The following is a 20,669-nucleotide window of genomic DNA, read 5'->3' as shown; positions in this document are numbered from 1 at the left end:
TAGTATTTAAAACACATGGAAAAGGGATGGAAGGAGAGGGGAAGAGGGCGTAAATTAATAATTTGCCAAGAAACACAGGATGTGAAGACTACACTAAGACTCAAATGTGCTTCTTTAGCTCCAAATTTGGCAGCTCGGACCATTACGCCACAACTTTGGGGTGGTGGGTCCTTTTATTAGAAACAGAAATATAAGCCACACAATACGTTTTTAGAAAGCCCCTGTGTATATGCTGGGGTTTATACCCTCTGTTATACAGGACAGGACAGGAACTGGCTATTTTGTTTTTCCAACTGTTTATGTGTGCTAAGTCCTCCGGTAGCACGTGCACAATAACATGCGTACTACCACTGTAATCCTAAAAAATAAAAAAAATTAGACTGCAGGCACAGAAAATAATTTTCAGGAGAGGCTGGTGGGGCTGGGTCAGCTTTTCAGTTCTGGCTGGCTGATTTACAGCAAGTCACAAAGTCCTCAGTGAAGCCCTTTTCTTCTTTCCCAGGTGGTGTCTGTCAGTCTGCGTGCAACAAGGTATCCTCGAGTGACCATTGTATTGGTCACAGGGGGGGAAGGCAGGCAGAGTCCTCACAAAATGAGGTGTGAATCACACGCTCACTGCAGCAGCAGGGCCATCAGAGATAGCCGTTTTCTCGCTATCCTAAGACTGATGGCCCTTTCAGTGTCACTCTGCAGGCCCCTAGACACAGAGGGGAAGGGGAGGAAGTTGGGCGTACTGCAGAGGCCTTCCTCAATGTGCACGTTGCACCACAGAGGCAGAAAAAAAGTTGTCATTTTAAAGTAGGGCTATTCCTGCAGTCCCGGTACGCTTTTTTAAAACCAAGAAGTAGGGGAACGGAAAAACATAATTTTTAAAAGTAGGGGCACGCAGTGCCCTTCCGATCCCGTCCACTTTTAACACTGGGTGTCGGCGAGCTAGCGGTAGCTCGTGATCGAGCGTTTGGAGACCCCTGTTCTAGGAAGACTCCTGGTAACTTTAATTCCACTGACTACCACTGTCTTGCAATTTAATTTCAGAATTGCAAGGTCTGAGTAAAATCAGCCCTGCCAAGTTCCATATGTCATGTGTTACAGTGCCTGAGCTGAGCTCTGCATTGCAGTCGCTGTCTGCGGTCTGCACAAAGTTGAGTTCAGCAGTGAGGCTTGCTCAGGCACCGCACTGGGGCCTTTCACACATCCTAGCGCACTCCCATTTCTGGTGCTTTGCAGCACTTTTAAGATCTTGTCAGATTTTCTTCTTACTCAAATGGATATAATTTGTTATATTTATTTGTTTCCCTCGTCTTCATTGCTTGATTTTTCTCACGAGAAAGTGTCACTGATATTTGTTAAATGTCACTCATAAAAATGATGAAAACATAAGCAATCTGAAACCTTCGCAGCAAAGTCTTAGCAACCGCCATTAGCCCCTAACAAGCAACGGAGTTTGGATTTTCGCCAATAAAATGATAGAGAAAGTTTAGAAATCCTCCTTCCTAGGAAGACATGGATATCGTTTCACAACTGTCTACTGCGGTCCACCGTGTCGACTACTGACGAATAGGATCGCCATCTTGAACAGGCAACTTTTAATACAGACATCATCACAACAAAGGCATTTATTTCCCTACTGTTCCAAAACATAATTTGTATTGCGGCAAAAGTAGATTTAAACATTTATTTAATTTAAAAGTTGAATTATCCCAAAATGCTTTTATGTACTAGGGGATAACTAAGGGAATTTAGAGAAACAGTATCAAACATTCAGGAAAAAAGAACAATTTCTCTGGCTTTATATAATCGTACCTTTCAAAGAAAGGAGTTTCATATATCCCATCTGTGCTTCATGACTTTCCACGAAGGCCGCCTCGGGAACACGCCGATCATGTTTTCTTTCTAGTCCTTCCTTTATTTTCCGAGCTGAGAGGAGCAAAACGCTTTACGGCTCATCTGTCGCAAAAGAAGCGATGGCGGCGCAGCGAGCAGTGCTGAGACTATAGTGTTATTCGTTTTTTGGGGGATCATGGACAAGAGGAAGAAGCCGCTGGACGTCACTGCCTCCTCGGTATCTAGGTCGGGGGTGGGAGCATGCCCTGGCTGCTGCTGCGGGGGAGGTGTTTGTACGATGTTGGGAGGGGGTTGTTACAGTTACTTGCTACCTATAACTAGTACTCTCCTGTCGGTGCCACCACCAAGTTTATGTCCTGTTTATGTTTACCTATTACTTATTTTGTTCTCTATTTCGAAGAGCAACCCTTTGCTCCCAGATCGTCCTATGGTGCATCACGACTGACATCTTCAGCCGGTTCTGTCTGAAGAGAGTCCATGTGTGAATGGGGACTCCAGAAGGACGATACATCCCATTTTACGACCACATAAAAGACAATGTTGTGGTTCTGTTACAATTGCTTTTGTAGCCCTTCCACAAAATGTTCTTTATTGTGCCTCTGGAAGGCCACTATGTGAATTCCTCTCTCAAATGACTTTCTTGACCTCTTAAAATAAGCCCCATTGCTTTCAAAATAAAATGTTCGTAAAAAAATTAAAGCAGGAAAAAAACATTTAGCTTAACTACTATAACATTTAAGGTACCATTTATTTGCAGCATCATTTAGTAACATATGTTGATGCATGCTAGTATTTCCCAAAAATATTCATAATGGAAAATGTGTAACCCGTTTCAATAAGATTATGGGAAACGCAAATAAACAAGCATTGGCAAACCCAGTAGGTCTGAAATTGGTGGTCAGCTTTTTAGGTTTGTCAATGTGTTAATTTTTTTGGAATGGTTTTTGTACAACCTTGTTGGTTTGGGAGCTGCCGGGCCCTCACCGTTATAACAAACATTGGCAAAACTAAAACTACTTTTTGGTCTCAAAACCCACACACTGCCAGTAGTTACTGGCACTGAACAAAACTGCTTTGTGTGCCGATATGCTCCTTGTGAAAGAGCCGAATGCAGTCACTCACAGTAAAGCCAGCTGATACAGAGAGAAAGAGACTTTTTAATAAATGCTAAAAGGTCATGGTCAACGCCAGACCAAATTAGGGGCCCAATTATTAAAGAAAGTCTCACAAGTGCACCCATGGTATATGTCCCTGCATTAAGTGCAGCTATATGGCTTTCGTGAATTCCCAAGAATTTACAGAAGTAGGACAAGAAATAATACTGCTATAAATTATTTGTTAACTGCATTTTAACATGAGAAAATATGCATGTGTAAATTTGCTCTTGCGAAAATCTGAGTGTTTGCAAGTTCACTTTCCCTTCAACCACTTTTTCCCAACTCTGGAAGAAGGTTTATGTCTGATATTGTCTAGAGTAAATTTCCAATATTTCTCAGTGTGGGAAAAGATTAAGAAGAGTTGTTGAAAACCCTTAAAACATGCAAGTTAATGGGTTTGCACAGACTCAAAAGGGCATTCTAACCTTGGAACTATTGCTTAACACTACCTTCAGCCCCAGTATGTATATCTGCGGAAACGTGCAACATAAGGGGATTGCAAGTTTTCAAACACTACTATGGTATGAGCCCTTGCATAATCAGAGAGGCTATATCAGAACTCTTATATAATAAGATTGCGGCCATAATTTGTCGCCGCACTACATGGCACCAAAGGGACAAGTGGATTTTTTTACAAGACAAGTGGATTTATGAAGCAACCGGCCCCACGGACAAGTAGATATTTGATTAAATTCCACCCCGTGACATTTTGTAAATCTACCTATTAGTCTGCGATCTGACCCTTGAAAACTATAATATGGCCTCAGAACAGGCCCTTATGTTCAGCTCCCGAAAAGGCTGTCATAAGAATTTCTTCCTCTCACAAAGAAAAGCTAGAAATGTGCGGAGAACACGGACAAATGATTCCTTAGAATAACTATATGCTCCCAATTGTTCTTTCATATTTCTATTTTTAGACAATTTCGCCTATGTCAAAAAGGCAAAAATTTAGTCTTAAAAATTTGAGTTAACTTTTCCTAAAAAGCAACAGCATTCCCTACCTTGGGTTGCAGGTTCAGTATTGGTGATAACTATTAGCAGATTATGCTGCTTTGCTTGCAAGATCCGATTGGCATCATCTCCCACTCCTGAGGCGGAAAGCCGGGAGTTTTACTCGTTGTTAATTTGTTCTGTATTTTTTTACTTTGTGCACTCACCCTGGTTACTTCCCGCCCCTTCGCTCTGCTCTCCGCTCTCCGCTCTCCCGCACAGCCGATTAGGCGCTGGAGCGGTAGCGGGGAATGGGCAGAATCGCTGCCATCTTGGGGGAATCCAAGGTTGCCGGTGCAATCGCACAGCCACTCCTACCTTCAGGTAGCATTTAAGACGCGCTCCTAGGCTTCGCGCGCAGCTTGGCATCATCTCCCACTCCTGAGGCGGAAAGCCGGGAGTTTTACTCGTTGTTAATTTGTTCTGTATTTTTTAACTTGTGCACTAACCCTGGTCACTTCCCGCCCCTTCTCTCTGCTCTCCCGCACAGCCGATTAGGCGCTGGAGCGGTAGCGGGGAACGGGCAGAATCGCCGCCATCTTGGGGGAAGCCCAGGTTTCTGGTGCAGTCGCACGGCCACTCCCACCTTCAGGTAGCATATAATGATCACCACCTCCTGGCCGCGCAGCGGGTGCGCTGGCGGCGCTCCAAAGGCAAGCCTGTCTACGCCCTTCCCCGCCCGCCCGGTCGGGACCCGGGGCCCACCACCATGCCCGTTTTTTATGTTACTCTCCTACCCAACTTTTCGCTTGCCAGGGTGTCTGGTCTCTCGGCCCTTCCATCCTAGCCCATATAAGAAATCTTGGCATATCTCAGCTCACTTTCCATTTAGTGCGATCTCCCATTCCCTCAATCCAGACTACCCTGCCGTCACCTACCCTAACCGAGTCTCCCTCCCTGCCTTTTTATACACCGCCCGCTGTGGCTACAGGCCTTTCTCCTTAACACTCGCTCAGCGGCTAAGCACCAACTGGAACTCTTCAACCTTCTGGACTCAGCTAAACCTGACCTCCTATTCCTCACTGAAACCTGGTTTTCCCCTGACTCTCTACCTGACGTACTAGCAGCTCTTCCTGACTCCTACTATGCTCTCCGAGCCGATCGCCCCGCTGGGAAGGCCGGAGGTGGTGTGGCCTTGATAGTTCGCTTCAACCTCCAGTTTCAGCTTCTTTCCTACCCTTCTATCACCCCAGTGGACTTTCTAGCTGTTGGCTCTGTCAACCTCGCAGTTCCTCTCACCTGTGCTCTTTTCTATTGTCCTCATCACACCATGCCTCACTTCATTCCTGCTATACAGGAACTGCTGGCCACCTTGGTGGTCAACAACTCCTCTGTCCTGATACTGGGTGACCTTAATTTCTGGCCCCGCAATCCCCAGGAGGACCGCACATCCAAAGATTTTACAGAATCTCTTCACTGCCTAAACCTCACCTCCCACATTCACTGTCCCACTCACATACACCGCCACACTCTTGACCAGATCTGGTCAGCCAATCTGTCCATTCCCTCCCTCACTGTCCTCACTGTCCTCCCTTGCACCTGATCCGACCACTCCCTGATTTCCTTTTCCCTTGACCATGGGGCCATCAACAACCCCCCCCTCCAAAAAATGTTTGGGCTCGGAATTGGAATCGTGTGGATTCTGCTGCACTCTGCTCTTCCCTTGCGGCTTCGCCTCCTTGCCTGGTCGATGTCTCTCCTGACTCTCAGGTCGCAGCCATCAACAGCTGGCTTTCTGCCTCTTGCGACTTAGTTGCCCCTCTTCGGCTGGTAGATGGTTTACTAACGAACTCAAGACCCTTAAATTGGCACTCAGGCAAGCCGAACGCCACTGGAGATGTGGGTATTGCCCTATCCTCAAGACACAGTACCTGGACCGCCTTCGTGACTACAAAAAAGCCATTCTCCTAGCCAAGAGGGAATATTTCTCCCCCAAAAATTCTCCTTGCAGTTAATAAAACCAAGGAGGTCTTCTCTACGGTTCACGATCTAGCAATCGCTGATAGTCACTCCCAAACCCGCCCCCTCTCAATCCCTCTGTAACTCTCTCAAAGCCTATTTCATTGAGAAGATTGCGATCATTAAACGCAACATTCCCTTGCCTGCCCCTTCCTTTTCCTCCCCCCACATCCTCTTCCCTTCATCAATTCCCCCCTATCTCTAAGGAGGCCTTCCTCCTCTTGCTTAAAAAAGTGAAATCAGGGTCCCCCTCCGACTGTTGTCCTGCTCACATTCTGAGAGACGTTTTCTCCAGCTGCCCTGACCCCCCCCCGCTTACCTTTCTTAACTCTTCTAATACCCAGGGAATTGTCCCAGACTTTCTTAAATCAGCTTTAGTCATTCCCATAAAAAAAAAACCTGGTGCTGAGCCAACCTCTCTTTCCAACTTTCGCCCCATTTCTCTGCTTCCTTTCCTGGGTAAGATCCTGGAGAGCCATGTTACCACCTACCTCTCTGCCTATTTTGAGGAGCACCATCTACTTGCCTACCACCATTCTGGCTTTCGTCCAGCTCACTCGACGGAATCTGTCGCACTCTCCGTCCTGGATGAGCTTAGGAGAGGCGCTGATATTAACTCCCCCCAGGCCTTGGTTCTCCTCGACCTGTCCGCCACCTTCGACACGGTCGACCATTCCATCCTTCTAGATCGTGTCGAGGGCGCCGGCATTCGGGGGTCCGCCCTGGCCTGGCTCGCCTCCTTCTTACATAACCGCACTCAGGCCGTTCAGCTGGAGGGTTTCTCTGCCCCCTCCCGCCCGGTCTCTTGTGGGGTCCCCCAGGGTTCTTCTCTCTCCCCGCTCCTTTTCAACCTCTATATCTATCCTCTCATAACTGTTCTGTTACAAATGGGGGTCACAGTATTTAACTATGCCGACGACCTCCAGCTTATTTTCAACCTTTCTTCTTCCCCCGACTCTATTCTCAAGTTTCAATCTACTCTGACCTTCATCTATGATTGGATGAACCATAATCATTTAAAACTCAACCCGACAAGACTGAGCTGGTTTTCACTGGTGTTTCCCCTAGCCCCTGGACTCCTGCTTTCTGGCCTCCAGTTCTCGGTCCCGCTCCCACACCCTCTGTTTCTGTCAAAGCGTTGGGCATCAAAATCAGTCAAGATCTCACTATGCGTCCCCAGATTAGTACTGTTGTTTCATCCTGCTTTCTGTTACTCAGGATTATACGCAAAATCTCCCGCTTTTTCTCCACTGATGCCCTCAAACTCATTCTCATGGCCATGATTCTATCCTGCTTTGACTACGGCAATGCCCTGTATGTAGGCGCTCCGGCTTATGAAATTCGGCGCTTACAGTTGATCTAAAATCAAGCAGCACGTCTTATCTATAGGCTTCCTAAAACCCATCGAGTCACTCCCCTACTAAAAGCGCTTCACTGGCTACCCATCTTTCAGCGATCTCTCTTCAAGATGAGTTGCCTGATCTTCATGGGCTTAGCTGGCACTGCTCCAGTCTTTATCAATAGCCTGCTGTGCGCTTACGTTCCCAGCAGAAGCCTCCGCTCCTCCACGCAGATCCTGCTGAACGTTCCTCGCTTTCGGAAGAAAAAATTCGGAGGCACGAGGTTCTCCACCCTTGCCCCCCACTTCTGTAACTCGCTTCCTTTCACTATCAGGTCCGCTCCCACTTATATGGACTTCCGCGCACCTCTTAAAACCCACCTCTTCTCCCTAGCTTATCCTCTGTAGTACTCTTTCGGTTTCCCTCTCCCCTCAGTTTATGTCATGGCGTAGCGCCAAGAAACCGCATGGTGTTAGAGCGCTTTATAAATCTTTTCAACTTCATCTATAAATTAACTCTTCTAGGTCTTATTTTAAACAATGTTTTATCTTTTGAGGATCAACTTAAAATTTTCCTAAGTGTTAACAGGATTTCATCGCGCAATCATCTCTAAGCCGCTGGAGATTGTCCGAGTGGTTAGGACCCAAGGATTGCACTTAGAAGACAACATTTGAAGACCCAAATAATATTTAAAGGTGCCTGTGTCTCCCATAATTAACATAAACCAGAACTTTAGTAAAGCAGCATTTTGGGTCATTGATTGTTCTTTGAGACCAAACTCTAGACAAAGTTGGGCTTATCTTGCTGAGTTTGGTAAGCTAAATATCGATTTGTACTGCTTCGACTGTGCCCGGTTATTGACCAAAATTGCTAGGAAAGGCTTCAACCCCATATGTGTGCGACGGAAAATATTTAGCATTCAAGACTCAAAAAGTGGTACTAAGGAAGGACATGTAAGATAGCTTGAAGCTTTTTGTAATGTACATCTTATAATTGATTCCTTCAGGATGAGACTCCATGTGCTGTTTAGGGTGGCTTAATGCTTGGAAAACCACCCCCAGGTACTAATAAGTTTGCACTGCTAATTGTAAGGGGGCCCATCTTCCACATTTTTATGAATTTCTTTCGATTCCTTGGAAAGGTGATAACTTTAGTTTTTTCATCATTAATTTCAAAATTGTTGTCTACAGTAGCGTTCCAAAATAACCAATGATTCTTTGAGACCTTTGGCTGAATGATCCATTAAAACTGCGTCATCGGCATTTTGTAGAACATGCAATGAATGTTTGTTTAATTTCGGTGGACATGCTCTACAATTTATTGATTCCTCCATGTCATCGACAAACAAATTATGCAAAATGGGTGCGAACACACACCCCTGTTTCATGCCATTATCAATGAAGACTTTTTTGGGCAGTGTTCCATCTTCCACTAACTTTACCTTGGATCCAGTTATTGGAGTATAAGAATGTTATAGCACTTGGGGTATGGTCTACGAGCCCCCAGTTGTTTAACTTGCACCAGAGCAAGTTTCTGTCAAATATTTTCTTGAATTCAATGAAGCATGCATGAAGGGTTCTGCTGTTAGTTATAGAATTCTGTACGGGCACCCAAGCCCACCATTGTTTTCAAAGGTGCTGTTGTTTCTCCGAAATCCAGTTTCGAATGATAGTTTCAAATGGCGCTTCTCCTCCCACTCCCTCACATCTTAAAGGATTCAGGGGCATATCAGCAAGGGGCCACAATAGAATTATCGCCGCTTTAGCGTCCGTTTTCAGGCGAAAAGCTTCGATAATTCTATTGCACTATCAGCAAAGACGCTAGCGCGTGTTCTCATGCCTCAGTGCCCTTTCCCTTAACGCCCAGCTTTGCATCTCTGATATGCAAGTGGGCGTTCCACACCAGAATAACGTGGGAAATGTCGCTAACCGACATTTCTCCTATTATTAATCTGCATGCTAACCTGCACAGCGATAAGAAAAGGCTTATCGCTACTTTCCTTACGCCTGCTTTCAATCTGGCTTAGCCATTATAGCCAATGGAAGGTGGATATTATGGCTAAGTCTGCCCTGCCCTATCATCAAGCTATCGCAGATGGCTGTGCGATTATCGCTGGATTTCCAGCGATATTCGCACATTTAGTAGCTATCGCTTGGATTTTTATCGCTTTGGAGATATGCGTCGCTCAGCAATAAAATCCGGCGATAATTATCCTCGTGCTAAGCACGCTTAGCGATAAGTATCGCCGGCTGTTGCTGATATGCCCCTCAGAGAGGTAAAATATGATCGCATATATACATCCACCTAAAAAGAGCTGCACTTCAGTGCCAGTTGGGGTAGGCCAATCATTTATAATGCCAATGTTTTTTTAAATTTGATTCTTTCTTTACATTTTTTAGTCATAGTGCGATTAAACAGTGTGTTTAGACAACCGTGATTTAGTGGTACTAGTAACTTTTCTATGCACCAATATTGAGCAAATTATCCTGTGACTTGCATTAAAACTACAGAGTTTGTGTAACTGTTCTAAGTATCCCACTTTGCCAGGAAGCACCCATTCTATTCAATTAAAATTATATGCAATGTTTAATTCATGTTTGCATTTATATTTTTTTTGTTGCAAGCATGTGGCCTTCATGTTGAAGCAATGGCATTTTGTTGCATTTTAGCACGCATGTTTAAGACATTACGGAGTCACTTCAAAAGAGCTCTGTTATATATCAAGCTACTTCTCTTCCTGTCCCAAATATGAAGAAATAATGCAAACCAATGACCCCACCTAGTCACTTATTGCTAGACAAACAATATGAGTAAATGAAGTTGCAAGGAATTTTGATGAGCACATTATAACCCTGTGTTTTTTTAAATCATAACTCGATTTTACTAGTCCTCTTACTTGTATGTTGTAGTTGGTTGATCTTAAGGCAGAACTCTTTCGCAAGCAAGAAGATTTTAAAAAGGAGAAACTTTTGAAGGATGCAGGAGTACCAGTTAAACCCAAGACTGTCAGTAAGGTAAGAATGGATGTTAATAATGACAGATTAACTCAGCTTCGCCTATTGAATAATTCAGTTTAAAGTTATATTTGCATTGCTCTCCTTAGTTAGCTTGCATCCTGGATAATTCACCTGATGGCATAAAATGTCGTCCTAGTCTGTCAGACTGAATGTGCATCACTTCAATCTTCATGTTAAAGGTCCTGTGTTCCCTAATTTGTTAATATGAATCATTTTCTATTGTTTTCTATCTACTTTTTATTAGATTGAACACTGAAGGCAGCATATCCTTAATTTTAAGGTGATTCTGAGAACACCAGCTAACTATGTTCTGGGTTAGCTGTGTCTTTATGAAAATCAATCGAAATGTCTTCAATCTTATGTCGCATCTTAATTCGACATACTCACATATGCTGACATCTTAACATTACATACGTGCTAATCTTGTCCTCTTGCACAATGTGTGAACATGCATCTTTATGAAGGTTTTGTGTCACTGCAGAAACCTAACATCTGGGCGAAGCAGAACTCGGGGGTCACAGAGAGGGCAGAGAAAGATGCTGAAGAAAGGATTGAAGAGGACAAAACGCTGGACAAATCAAGGTAATGTTAACAGATCTTGAAATGATTTTAGCCTTATGGACTTTCTCTGCTACATGTTTAGCTTCACCCACCATCTATTACTTGACAGCTCCCTTTTCAAGGGAAATACATTTTTAAAAGGGAAATTACATTAAAAATATGGCTAATCATTCATATTTGATACATGTATATAACTCACTGAGCTGAGCCATTGCTACAAAGAAGTGCATTCAACCTGCAAGCCTAGGTTTGTACTCCTGTAGGACCGAATCACCTTTCAGTCTTCAGAGGTTGATAAATAGAGTACAATTACTATTGGTCATAGCAACATCTGTTATAGCTCTAAGACACTGCAAACCTGTAGTAGCAAGTCCTGAACTTTAACAAGTTACCAAAAGCAGTGCTTGCAATTATTTTGGATGTAGTGAGGAGGAGCTATTTTGTGATTTCTTTATTTTTTAATACTTTTAGGCAGAAACTGGAAGAGAAAGCCCAGCTGTATGACCAGATGATCAAAGGAGACTTTCCAGGTAACCATTACACAGACAAAATTCAGTGGTTTCGGCAGTTTTGTATTTAAATGTTTTCTCCTCTGATAAAAGTAATGTCATTTAATTTTTTGTGGTCCAGGCTTTTTAGTACATGGTTTATCCATTCCGTTTTCCGAACTCTACTAACATTTGACCTGTTGCGTCTGCTATTTGTTATAACTTGTGTCTCTTTGCCCACTCGTCTGCAGTATTTAAAGTCCAATTCAGTGTAGCTGGCCAGAGCCCTACAGTACTTACTATCAGCATCTATCATTTTTAGAGCCATTAAAATGTAGCAATGAATTTAGATGATGGCGTTGAAAATCTAGCAAATTGTATTGTTCTCTTGAACAATAGAACACGACCTGTGTTGCATTATGATTGCATTGATTGAAAAGGATTTCCCTCCAGCACAATTCCTTTTGCATTTTGGCAGTGTCAGTAATTATTTCATCTTTACTACATTGCTTTTGTTCGATTTATACATTGCCATCTTGTAATTGGGGTATAATTAGCACCCATTTTTAGGTCTCGGACTAGCGTCCCACGCAGTGGGCGGAGTCCAAGATTTTATTTTTTGGCAGTATGGGGGCTTGAACCCGCCCATCTTCATCTTCTCCATTGGCTGGCCTCGTAAATGCTGGCCAGCCATTGGAGGAGAGGGGCGTCACTCAGTTAAAGCCCCGTCTTTTTGCGATTCGGGGGCGTGTTTTTTGCAGTTTTTAAGCCGTGACGTCATCCGTCACTCAACTGCTAAAAACACGCCCCCGAATCGCGAAAATGGCGGCGCTTTTGTTATGCCATTTTGCCCCGACCGCCGCCGCAGGAAGTTGCAGAGTCCTCGCCCCAGCCAGTAAGTGCTTGTTTAGGGTGTAATTGTTGTCTTCATTGCGGTTGCGGCTTGAGTTTATTTTTTAAAACGCGTATCTCTTTTGTGGTATTTCCAGACCACTAATGAGTGTCTACAATGACTCCGGAAACGCCGTGTGCGTCGGCATTTGTGATTTCTACGAGGAAGAATGCACACATGAGACCCGATAAGAGGAGGGGAAAGGAGGCACGTGATTCATGTATGCTTCTGTGTGTATTTTACCATGTTGACAGAGTGGTACAGGGTGTTTGTATAGTGTGTGGGGGATGGGGAGTTGCATGCCGGCACTGCGACCAAGAGGAGCCGATATCTAACAGGACACTGCAGCAAAAACCTGCCGTCCAGCCAGCGAGATTTCCGAGTGCCCTTTTAATGCTCGAGCATGCCTCTAGTGTTGAATTAAATATTTAGTTAAACAATTGCAAATCGTTGCATTTTAAAGCAAAGCGCATCTCTTTACGAACACTCGTCACGATGCAGTTGTTTTATTTATGTGTTGTTGCGATGTCCCACGACTTGCATGCGCAGGGGCCACACGCCCCTCTTTCTCCCTCTCTCTCATAAACCCCATGCTACGGTGTTTTGCTTACGCTAGCAATTGTTGGGAACGCGCCTCGTTAAGCGTAAGTCTGGTTGGCCCTGTTTTGTCTGGGGGTAATGCAGCCTGTCTGGTAGGGAGCCGCTCCTTAGCAGAGCATCCTAATATTGTGTGTAAGCAGCACCACACGGCCAGATCAGACACTCTGCAGCAGTGTGGCCTCGGATTATTCCCTGAACCCCCCCTCCTCCTCCTTTTATTAGCTGGATTCTGCTGTTAGCCCAGATTTTCTCGCTTGGCCACACGCTGTGCATTAGGCCACATCTGCGCGCCAGCGGCTTCTTTCTTCTGTAAAGCTATTAGGTTTATTACGAGCCCTCGTACTGCAGGTGCACGGGCTCTTTGTTTTCGATAGTCTACTGGGCCTTGGTGCTCTCTTGTGTGCATTGGTTCCCCTCACCCCATAGCTCCATCATGCGTTTTCCGCTACTGTCACCAATCAAAATCACAGTAAACATAAAAACACTAGACGTATTGGCTCCACCAAAGCTTGTTTAATTTATGTATGCGGCAAGGAGATGAGGGCCAAACCCCCTCATCCAGGGAGTTTCAGTTCAGCACAAGGCTGGCACCAGCCTGGTTTTTGCCCCCAATTCTTCCCACCTGCCCCTCCCCTTTTTCTCTGCTCCGTCTCGCTTCCCACTCTGATCTTTGGCACTTGGCTAAAGCATGCAATGTTTTGCATCAGACACAAGCATTTATTTTTGTAGCATTTGGAAACCAGAAATATGGGGTACACCCTTTTTCAGGTCTGCAAACTTTGCACCCCATGCAGGGATATATCTTGTGCACTACAAATCCTGCCAATTCAAGGCAGAGGCATACCAGGGGCGGCTCTAGGCTCATGGCGGCCCTGGGCAGGAAGCGTAGGTAGGGGGCCCCGGAAGAGGGTGTCCGGGCGGGGCAGAACCCCAACCCCCGGAGCTCAGGAAGTTGTTTGGAAGTGGAACTGAGCCGGTGGCCGCCAAATCCCTGCCAGGGGCCGCCACGCCAATATGTATCCATCCTCAGAGGATTATTATATTAAGGATATATATTGGCGTGGCGGCCCCTGGGGCGTGGCGGCCCTGTGCAGGTGCACAGCTTGCACATGCCTAAGGCCGCCCCTGGGCATACTTCCACTTTTTGTGGCAAAATCCACAATTCAAGAAATCTTACTTAAACAAAGATGAATGGTTTATCAACCTGGGGGACCCCGAACTAGCAACAGTTGTCTGGTTGCTGGGTGTAGGAGAGGCCCTTCTATGGTCCTCGGGTCAGTTAAAGAAAGTGGGTACTTTTGGGAAAGTGCGCACCACCCCTTTGCTGGTAACCTCTACATGCCGGGTACCCTGCAGCTGCAGGATGATTTTTCATTTCTCTTTCATGCAGAATAAACTCATGTGTCAAGCACAGTCCTGAATGCCAGACGCTGACTTGTACACGAGCGATGGTTCAGTGCAAGACAAGTGACAGTCACTCAGCCGGGGAGCGCAGCAAAGGAAACTCAGTGTAGTTCAGAGGTCGTTTCATTTGTCCATCACACTCTGAAAGAGGAAGGATCTGTGCCCTTCCTAAAGGACAGCTCAGTCAGGCCTGCTCGGTTTTGGGCCGACTGATTGTTCTAGACTCTGGATTCTTGCACCTAGAATCTTTTTTTGCTGTTACCATTTCATGCAAGTTTTAGGTTTGGTGAGCAGCTTGTGGATGGCTCCGTTCAATAGACTGTTAGGTGTGTCAGCGAGCATTGTGTTGCAAAAAGAGTCCAAGGGTAGCACAACTATTCGAACCGTGAATGTTCTTCACTTTCAGATTAAGAGCCGGGGCAGCTTAATCGAGACAATAGCTATCTATGTTGTGTCTTTTTCACTTGGACCAAAAGAAGGCGGTGGGCTTTCTGAAGTTTGTTCAACTGATATTGCAGTAGTATTCGGCGCAGTGTATTGTATAGCTTGCAGTGGGACCTGAATTGTGCATGTATCTTACGTTGGACTCTGTGCTTAAGAATGTTCTGCTGAATTGGTGAAATTGTTGATGAAAGGCTCCGGACACTGGTAGTCTGAGAGCACCTGCTAGCCCCCAGGGATCTTTTCATGGGGGGGGGGGGGCGGGGCGAAGGGGCAGAGCTGCTGAAGGAGCAATGAGTGGGTGAGTTAGTTTTGCCAGGGCAGGGCTTGGGGAAGAAGACGGAATATATTTTATTTGCTGATTGAATTTCAGGCTTCTCTTGTGCACACCCTTTGATGGGATCTAGAATATTGGAGACTTAAGAAAAGCAGGTCTTGGGGCCACAAACTTTCATGATGAGTTGTATTTTATCACTTTAGAAATTGGAGAGAAAGTGGCTTAGTTTGACTTTTTGGCTGTGCTTGCTCTAGAGGGATGAAGGCCAGTCAAGGATGTGCCGTGAGTGTTGGTTGCATTCTGAAGTCTATCAGTGAGCGTGTTGTGGCCAAGGTGGTAAACCCTTAAGGAGGCCCCTGAGCCTGCGTTTTAGACTTGACTGGGCTGCAAGCTCGCCCTGCACAGGGATGATGAGGGTTTCTGCTTCGTGCCTCTGTTCGTGCCTCTGTTCCCTGCTTGTGCCTCTGTTCCCTGCTTGTGCCTCTGTTCCCTACTTGTGATCCGGTTTTCGTGCCTCTGTTCCCTGTTCGTGCCTCTGTTCCCTGCTTGTGCCTCTGTTCCTTGCTTGTGCCTCTGTTCCCTGCTTGTGCCTGTGTTCCCTGCTTGTGCCTGTGTTCCCTGCTTGTGCCTGTGTTCCCTGCTTGTGCCTCTGTTCCCTGCTTGTACCTTTGTTCCCTGCTTGTGCCTGTGTTCCCTGCTTGTGCCTGTGTTCCCTGCTTGTGCCTGTGTTCCCTGCTTGTGCCTGTGTTCCCTGCTCGTGCCTCTGTTCGTTGCTCGTGCCTCTGTTCGTTGCTCGTGCCTCTGTTCGTTGCTCGTGCCTCTGTTCGTTGCTCGTGCCTCTGTTCGTTGCTCGTGCCTCTGTTCGTTGCTCGTGCCTCTGTTCCCTGCTCGTGATCCGGTTTTCGTGCCTCTGTTCCCGGTTTTCGTGCCTCTGTTCCCGGTTTTCGTGCCTCTGTTCCCGGTTTTCGTGCCTCTGTTCCCGGTTTTCGGGCCTCTGTTCCCGGTTTTCGTGCCTCTGTTCCCTGCTTGTGATCCGGTTTTTTGTGCCTCTGTTGCCAAGGGCGTTACTGAGCAGAGAGCTGTGTGTGTGTGGCTCTGTGTGTGTGGCTCTGTGTGTGTGGCTCTGTGTGTGTGGCTCTGTGTGTGTGTGGCTCTGTGTGTGTGTGTGTGTGTGTGTGTGTGTGTGTGTGCGTGTGTGTAGCTCTGTGGCTCTGCGTGTGTGTGGCTCTGTGTCCACTAATACTCTCTACTACTCTCTAATGCTCACCTATTGCCCTTATAAATATCAACACTATTTATTTCTGTTTAAAAAAAAAAAATGAAAAAAATGCCATTTGCAATGCCAATAGCTCTAACTAATAGCTCTAACTTTAACATAGCCGAGACCATTGCATTGTAAATGCTTGTTATAGATCTTTTGAACCATGCTTTCTATCTTGAATAGTCTAGTGGCCTAAAATGGAGGATAAACATTCCCATCTTGTTGTATACGTTGAAGTATGAGTCGTAGACTTATGTATAGATTTTGAATGGGGTACTTGGCTGAACAAAATTAAAGGGGAATTGAGGTTATCTATATCTGCTTAATATTAATATGATGTTTGCTAGGGGGAAAATGATAATGTGCCCTACTCTCTTTACATTTTAATCTGTGTAGGCTATTACTTGGTTCACATTTAGTTTCATTGTCATATTTGACAATAAAGATCTTCACTGGTTTTTGGAGTTGAGATGACACTCCATGAAATGCATACAATAGATGATTAATGTAACTTGGAGTCAAACATCATGACTAGAGATTACACATTTTCTTGATCAGAGATTATCTGCATTGATCATCTGCGAGTACAGATTTTTAATCTTAATAGCGTTTTAGAGTACAGATTTTTAATCTTCATAGCCTTTGAGAAGTGATAACCGGAAATAGTGTGGCTTTAGCTTCAATTTGAATAAAAAAATACGGACTACATTTTTTTAAAACAGGTCTATCATGTATGTAAATGTACAGGAATTTATATAGCGCAAATCACCGAGCGGTTTCTAAGCGCTTGCTTAGGGAACCCGTCCTGGTATTCCCCTGTGAGATAACCCCGGCAGGGTATCCGCAAGGTGAAAGCCAGGCATTCCGCCGCGAGGGGCCGTTGTGGAGATTAAGCAAGCTATTGCCCAGAGTCGCAGAGTGTGAACCCGTGAATCGAGTAGGCACCGGAGCGAGAATTGTCGAGTCCATGGAAATTTTAGGACTCAAGACCCCGCCGAGCCGGGAATTGAACCCTGGTCCCGGGCTGACCTCTGCTTCCAGGTCTGCCTCCTCTAACCAGTAAGCCACACTTCTCCAAGTATCATGTTGAAATTATAAGTGACCCCAAAATAAGTTGAATTTCCATAACTCATCGCTTAATTCTGACTGTCATTGTACTTTCATTCAATAGTCTTCTAAAGTTGAATTTCTAGTAAGCTCCTAGTTATTTGCATACACATCATTGCGCTGCTTTTGATGAGATGACTGTAATGCATTTTATATTGTAATAAAGAAACTGCAAATAACACCCTCTAAGAAAAAAGTTGTGCATCATTGTCAAAAGTATGGGAATGTGCTACAAGTCCTTACAGAAGCTGGGATGACGTTATGAATGTTGCCCTTTGGCCTTCTGCCACTTTACCATCATGTGTAACATCGTGACGCTCAGGTACGATCGTGCTGATATTCTTTCTATCAGAGACAGTCTTCCGGTGTGCAACCATGTCCCTTTACCTCCACTCTCGGGACCTTATGACTGTGCTTGCGGCTGTTTCTCTCTGGCCTCACCCATTGGGGTGCGCCCTATTGAAGAGACTGCCCGCGGCACTCACATAGACTGTACTGAGCGATCACTTAATATATGGAGCTTGAATGTTAGATCTTTGGTCAAGCACTATCAGTCAATCCGGGACATGATAGATATGGACTCTCCTGATATCATTTTTCTTACCGAAACTTGGTTACAGGATGCTGACACTGCCATCATAAACCTGGCTTTCCCTTCTACCTATGCGGTGTTCACTTTGAACCGCGCAACTAGGGGAGGTGGTATAGCCATGGCGACTAAATCTTGCTTCCCGGCTGAGTGGAAGGCTCAGGATCTTCCTATGTGTGAAAGCGCCTCTTTTAAGGTAAAGGTTAGTCATCATTTTACCTTTAGTGGCATGCTTATCTATCGTCCACCTGGGAACGACACCACCTTCAAGGCAGCCCTAGTAGATGTGGTTAGCTCGCTGGTTCCTAGTTGTGCTAACTTTAACATCGTAGGTGACTTAAACATACATTTTGATCAGACGTCATCTCTACCCATCAGCTCCTTGCTAGCGGACCTTGAAGCGATGCAACTTAACCAACTAGTCACCTCCCCCACCCATATAGGAGGACATATACTTGACCCCTTTTTCACCACCCTAGTCCGGGCTAGAACATCTGACCCGATGGCGGTGGGTTGGTCGGACCATATGTTGGTTAAAGTGTCATGTCCCTTAGATAAACCACAACTTAAACCTGTGGATAAACAGATCCTAAAGCGCAATTGGCGTAAACTCAAGCTGGAGGAGTTTGTTAGGATAATGGAGGCACAGCCCCTAGGCACACTACAGAATGTGGAACAAGGATATGAACAGTTTTGTAACTGGGTCCTCACCGCCCTCGATTCTCTTATACCCCTGCGCTGGTCTATATGTCACGCTAAAACCCGCAGCCCTTGGTACAATGCGATTCTTGCCGAGCTTAAGAGAACCTGCCGGCAAGCAGAGAGGGCCTGGAGGAAATCCTTTGATCCCTTGCTAAAATCGCAGTACTTTGCCCAGCTCAAGATCTACCACAGAGCTATCTGTCAAACCCGGGCTGCTTATTACGCAGCTGAGTTCTCCAATAGCCCTAACCCTTCCAAATTAATCTTCAAGGTACTTAAAGACCTGATGGGGAAACGGGCTACCTCGCGTGAAATCTGCACGGACTCGCACTGTGAAAGCTTGGCATCCTTTTTCGTCGAGAAGGTGCAGACAATCTATCGAGGATTTATACCATCTGTTCCCGGGGATGCTCCTAGTGCTGTGAAGGTCTCGGTCTCTGAAACTCTGTCCTCCTTGCCGGCCATGTCTAACGAGGTATTTGACACTCTTAGCCTCAAAATTAAATCTGGGTCCCCCTTAGACCCGCTGAAGCCGGAGTTTTTTACTCTCATCCCGCCCCTCTGTCGTGAGCCCATTTTGGACCTGATTAATCTCTCCCTTAGTGAGGGCGTGGTTCCTTCCTCCTGGAAGCAAGCTGTGGTCAGCCCTATTTTGAAGAAACCCAACCTTGACCCCTTGCTCCCGGAGAATTACCGGCCTATTTCCCTCCTGCCCTGGACCGCTAAGGTCACTGAGGCACACGTGAACTCCATCTTGTCTGCCCATCTCTCTCGTAATAATATTCTTGACGAGAGTCAAAATGGGTTTCGCTCGCAGCACAGCACTGAAACTGCCTTGCTCTTTATGACTGACCATCTGCGGTCAGTGCTGGATGCGGGGCAGACTGCGGCGCGCCTTTTGTTAGACCTGAGCGCCGCGTTTGACACGGTGTCTCATGACATCTTGATGCGGCGTTTGGAGGAAGTAGGTATCGCTGGGAAGGCTCTTCAGTGGTTCCGCTCTTTCCTCTCGGACCGTTTTTTTAAAGTAGCCATTCCACCTGGCCAGTCCTCTTTCCACTCTCTGGGTCTGGGAGTCCCTCAGGGCTCTGCTTTAAGCCCCACACTGTTCAATCTGTATGTGAAACCGCTGGCCGCTGTCGTCAGGCAATGTGGCCTTACCATGACATCGTACGCCGACGACACGCAGCTGGCGGTGACACTTAGTGGGGACCCTGAGGTGAATGCGCCCAGATTCCGTGCAGGACTTATAGCTGTGGCTAATTGGATGCGTAACAACTGCCTACAGCTTAATGCTAAGAAAACCGAGGTCCTGATCTTAGGGAAGCAGGCGGAACTTTGGGGAGACCAGTGGTGGCCTCCCGAATTGGGGGTGTCTCCCATTCCAGCAGCCGAAGTTAAAAATCTGGGGGTCTGGCTGGATTCCAACCTCTCTTTCACCAGCCATACAAAGAAGACTGCAGCTACCTGTTTTGGTATCCTGCGAGGACTAAGACCTGTCCTCAAATTCTTCGACCCTCCCACGCGGCAACTGGTGGTTCAGGCCTCTATCCTCTCTCGGCTGGACTACGGGAGTGCCCTGCTGCTTGGAGTTAATCAGGCTGAGGCTACTAGGCTTCAGAGGGTGCAGAATGCTGCTGCACGGGCCATTGTGGGCCTTCCGAGACGACGCTCCGTCTCCACCGTTCTGACCTCCCTTCATTGGCTTCCGGTCAGACAGAGAATCAAATTTAAGGCTCTCTGTCTAACATTTAAGATCCTGAAGCTTTCCTCCCCACCCGCCCTTGCGGGCCTTATTTCTTCGTATGTCCCTACGCGGTCCCTCAGGTCTGAATCTCACCATCTGGCGATTAAGCCAAGATTCAGACTGAGCAGGATGGGAGGACGCTCCTTTCGTATTCTGGCGGCTGATTTATGGAATTCCCTTCCTGTACACATTCGTGCCCTAAACAGCCTAACTCTTTTCAGACGCGCCATCAAAACCCACCTGTTCGCCTCTGTTAATTGATTCCCTGCTCAGCTTTACCTGTTATGTTGTG

At 46.1% G+C, this 20,669-nt stretch overlaps 1 protein-coding gene across 1 annotated transcript in view; it reads left to right on the top strand.

The window, feature by feature from the left end:
* Positions 1-1,932: 1,932 nt before the first annotated feature.
* Positions 1,933-20,669, top strand: part of CCDC174 (coiled-coil domain containing 174) — an 82,899-nt gene continuing 64,162 nt past the window's right edge. The window contains exons 1-4 of the mRNA XM_086939255.1: positions 1,933-2,062; positions 10,201-10,305; positions 10,790-10,890; positions 11,341-11,399. Coding sequence (XP_086795381.1) covers positions 2,021-2,062; positions 10,201-10,305; positions 10,790-10,890; positions 11,341-11,399 — 307 coding nt within the window. The 5' untranslated portion in view covers positions 1,933-2,020. The remainder of the gene's footprint in view (positions 2,063-10,200; positions 10,306-10,789; positions 10,891-11,340; positions 11,400-20,669) is intronic.

The sequence above is a fragment of the Lissotriton vulgaris genome, chromosome 9 (assembly GCF_964263255.1).
Source record: "Lissotriton vulgaris chromosome 9, aLisVul1.2, whole genome shotgun sequence".
Lineage (NCBI taxonomy): Eukaryota > Metazoa > Chordata > Amphibia > Caudata > Salamandridae > Lissotriton > Lissotriton vulgaris.
This window is presented reverse-complemented; position numbering and strand designations above follow the sequence as displayed.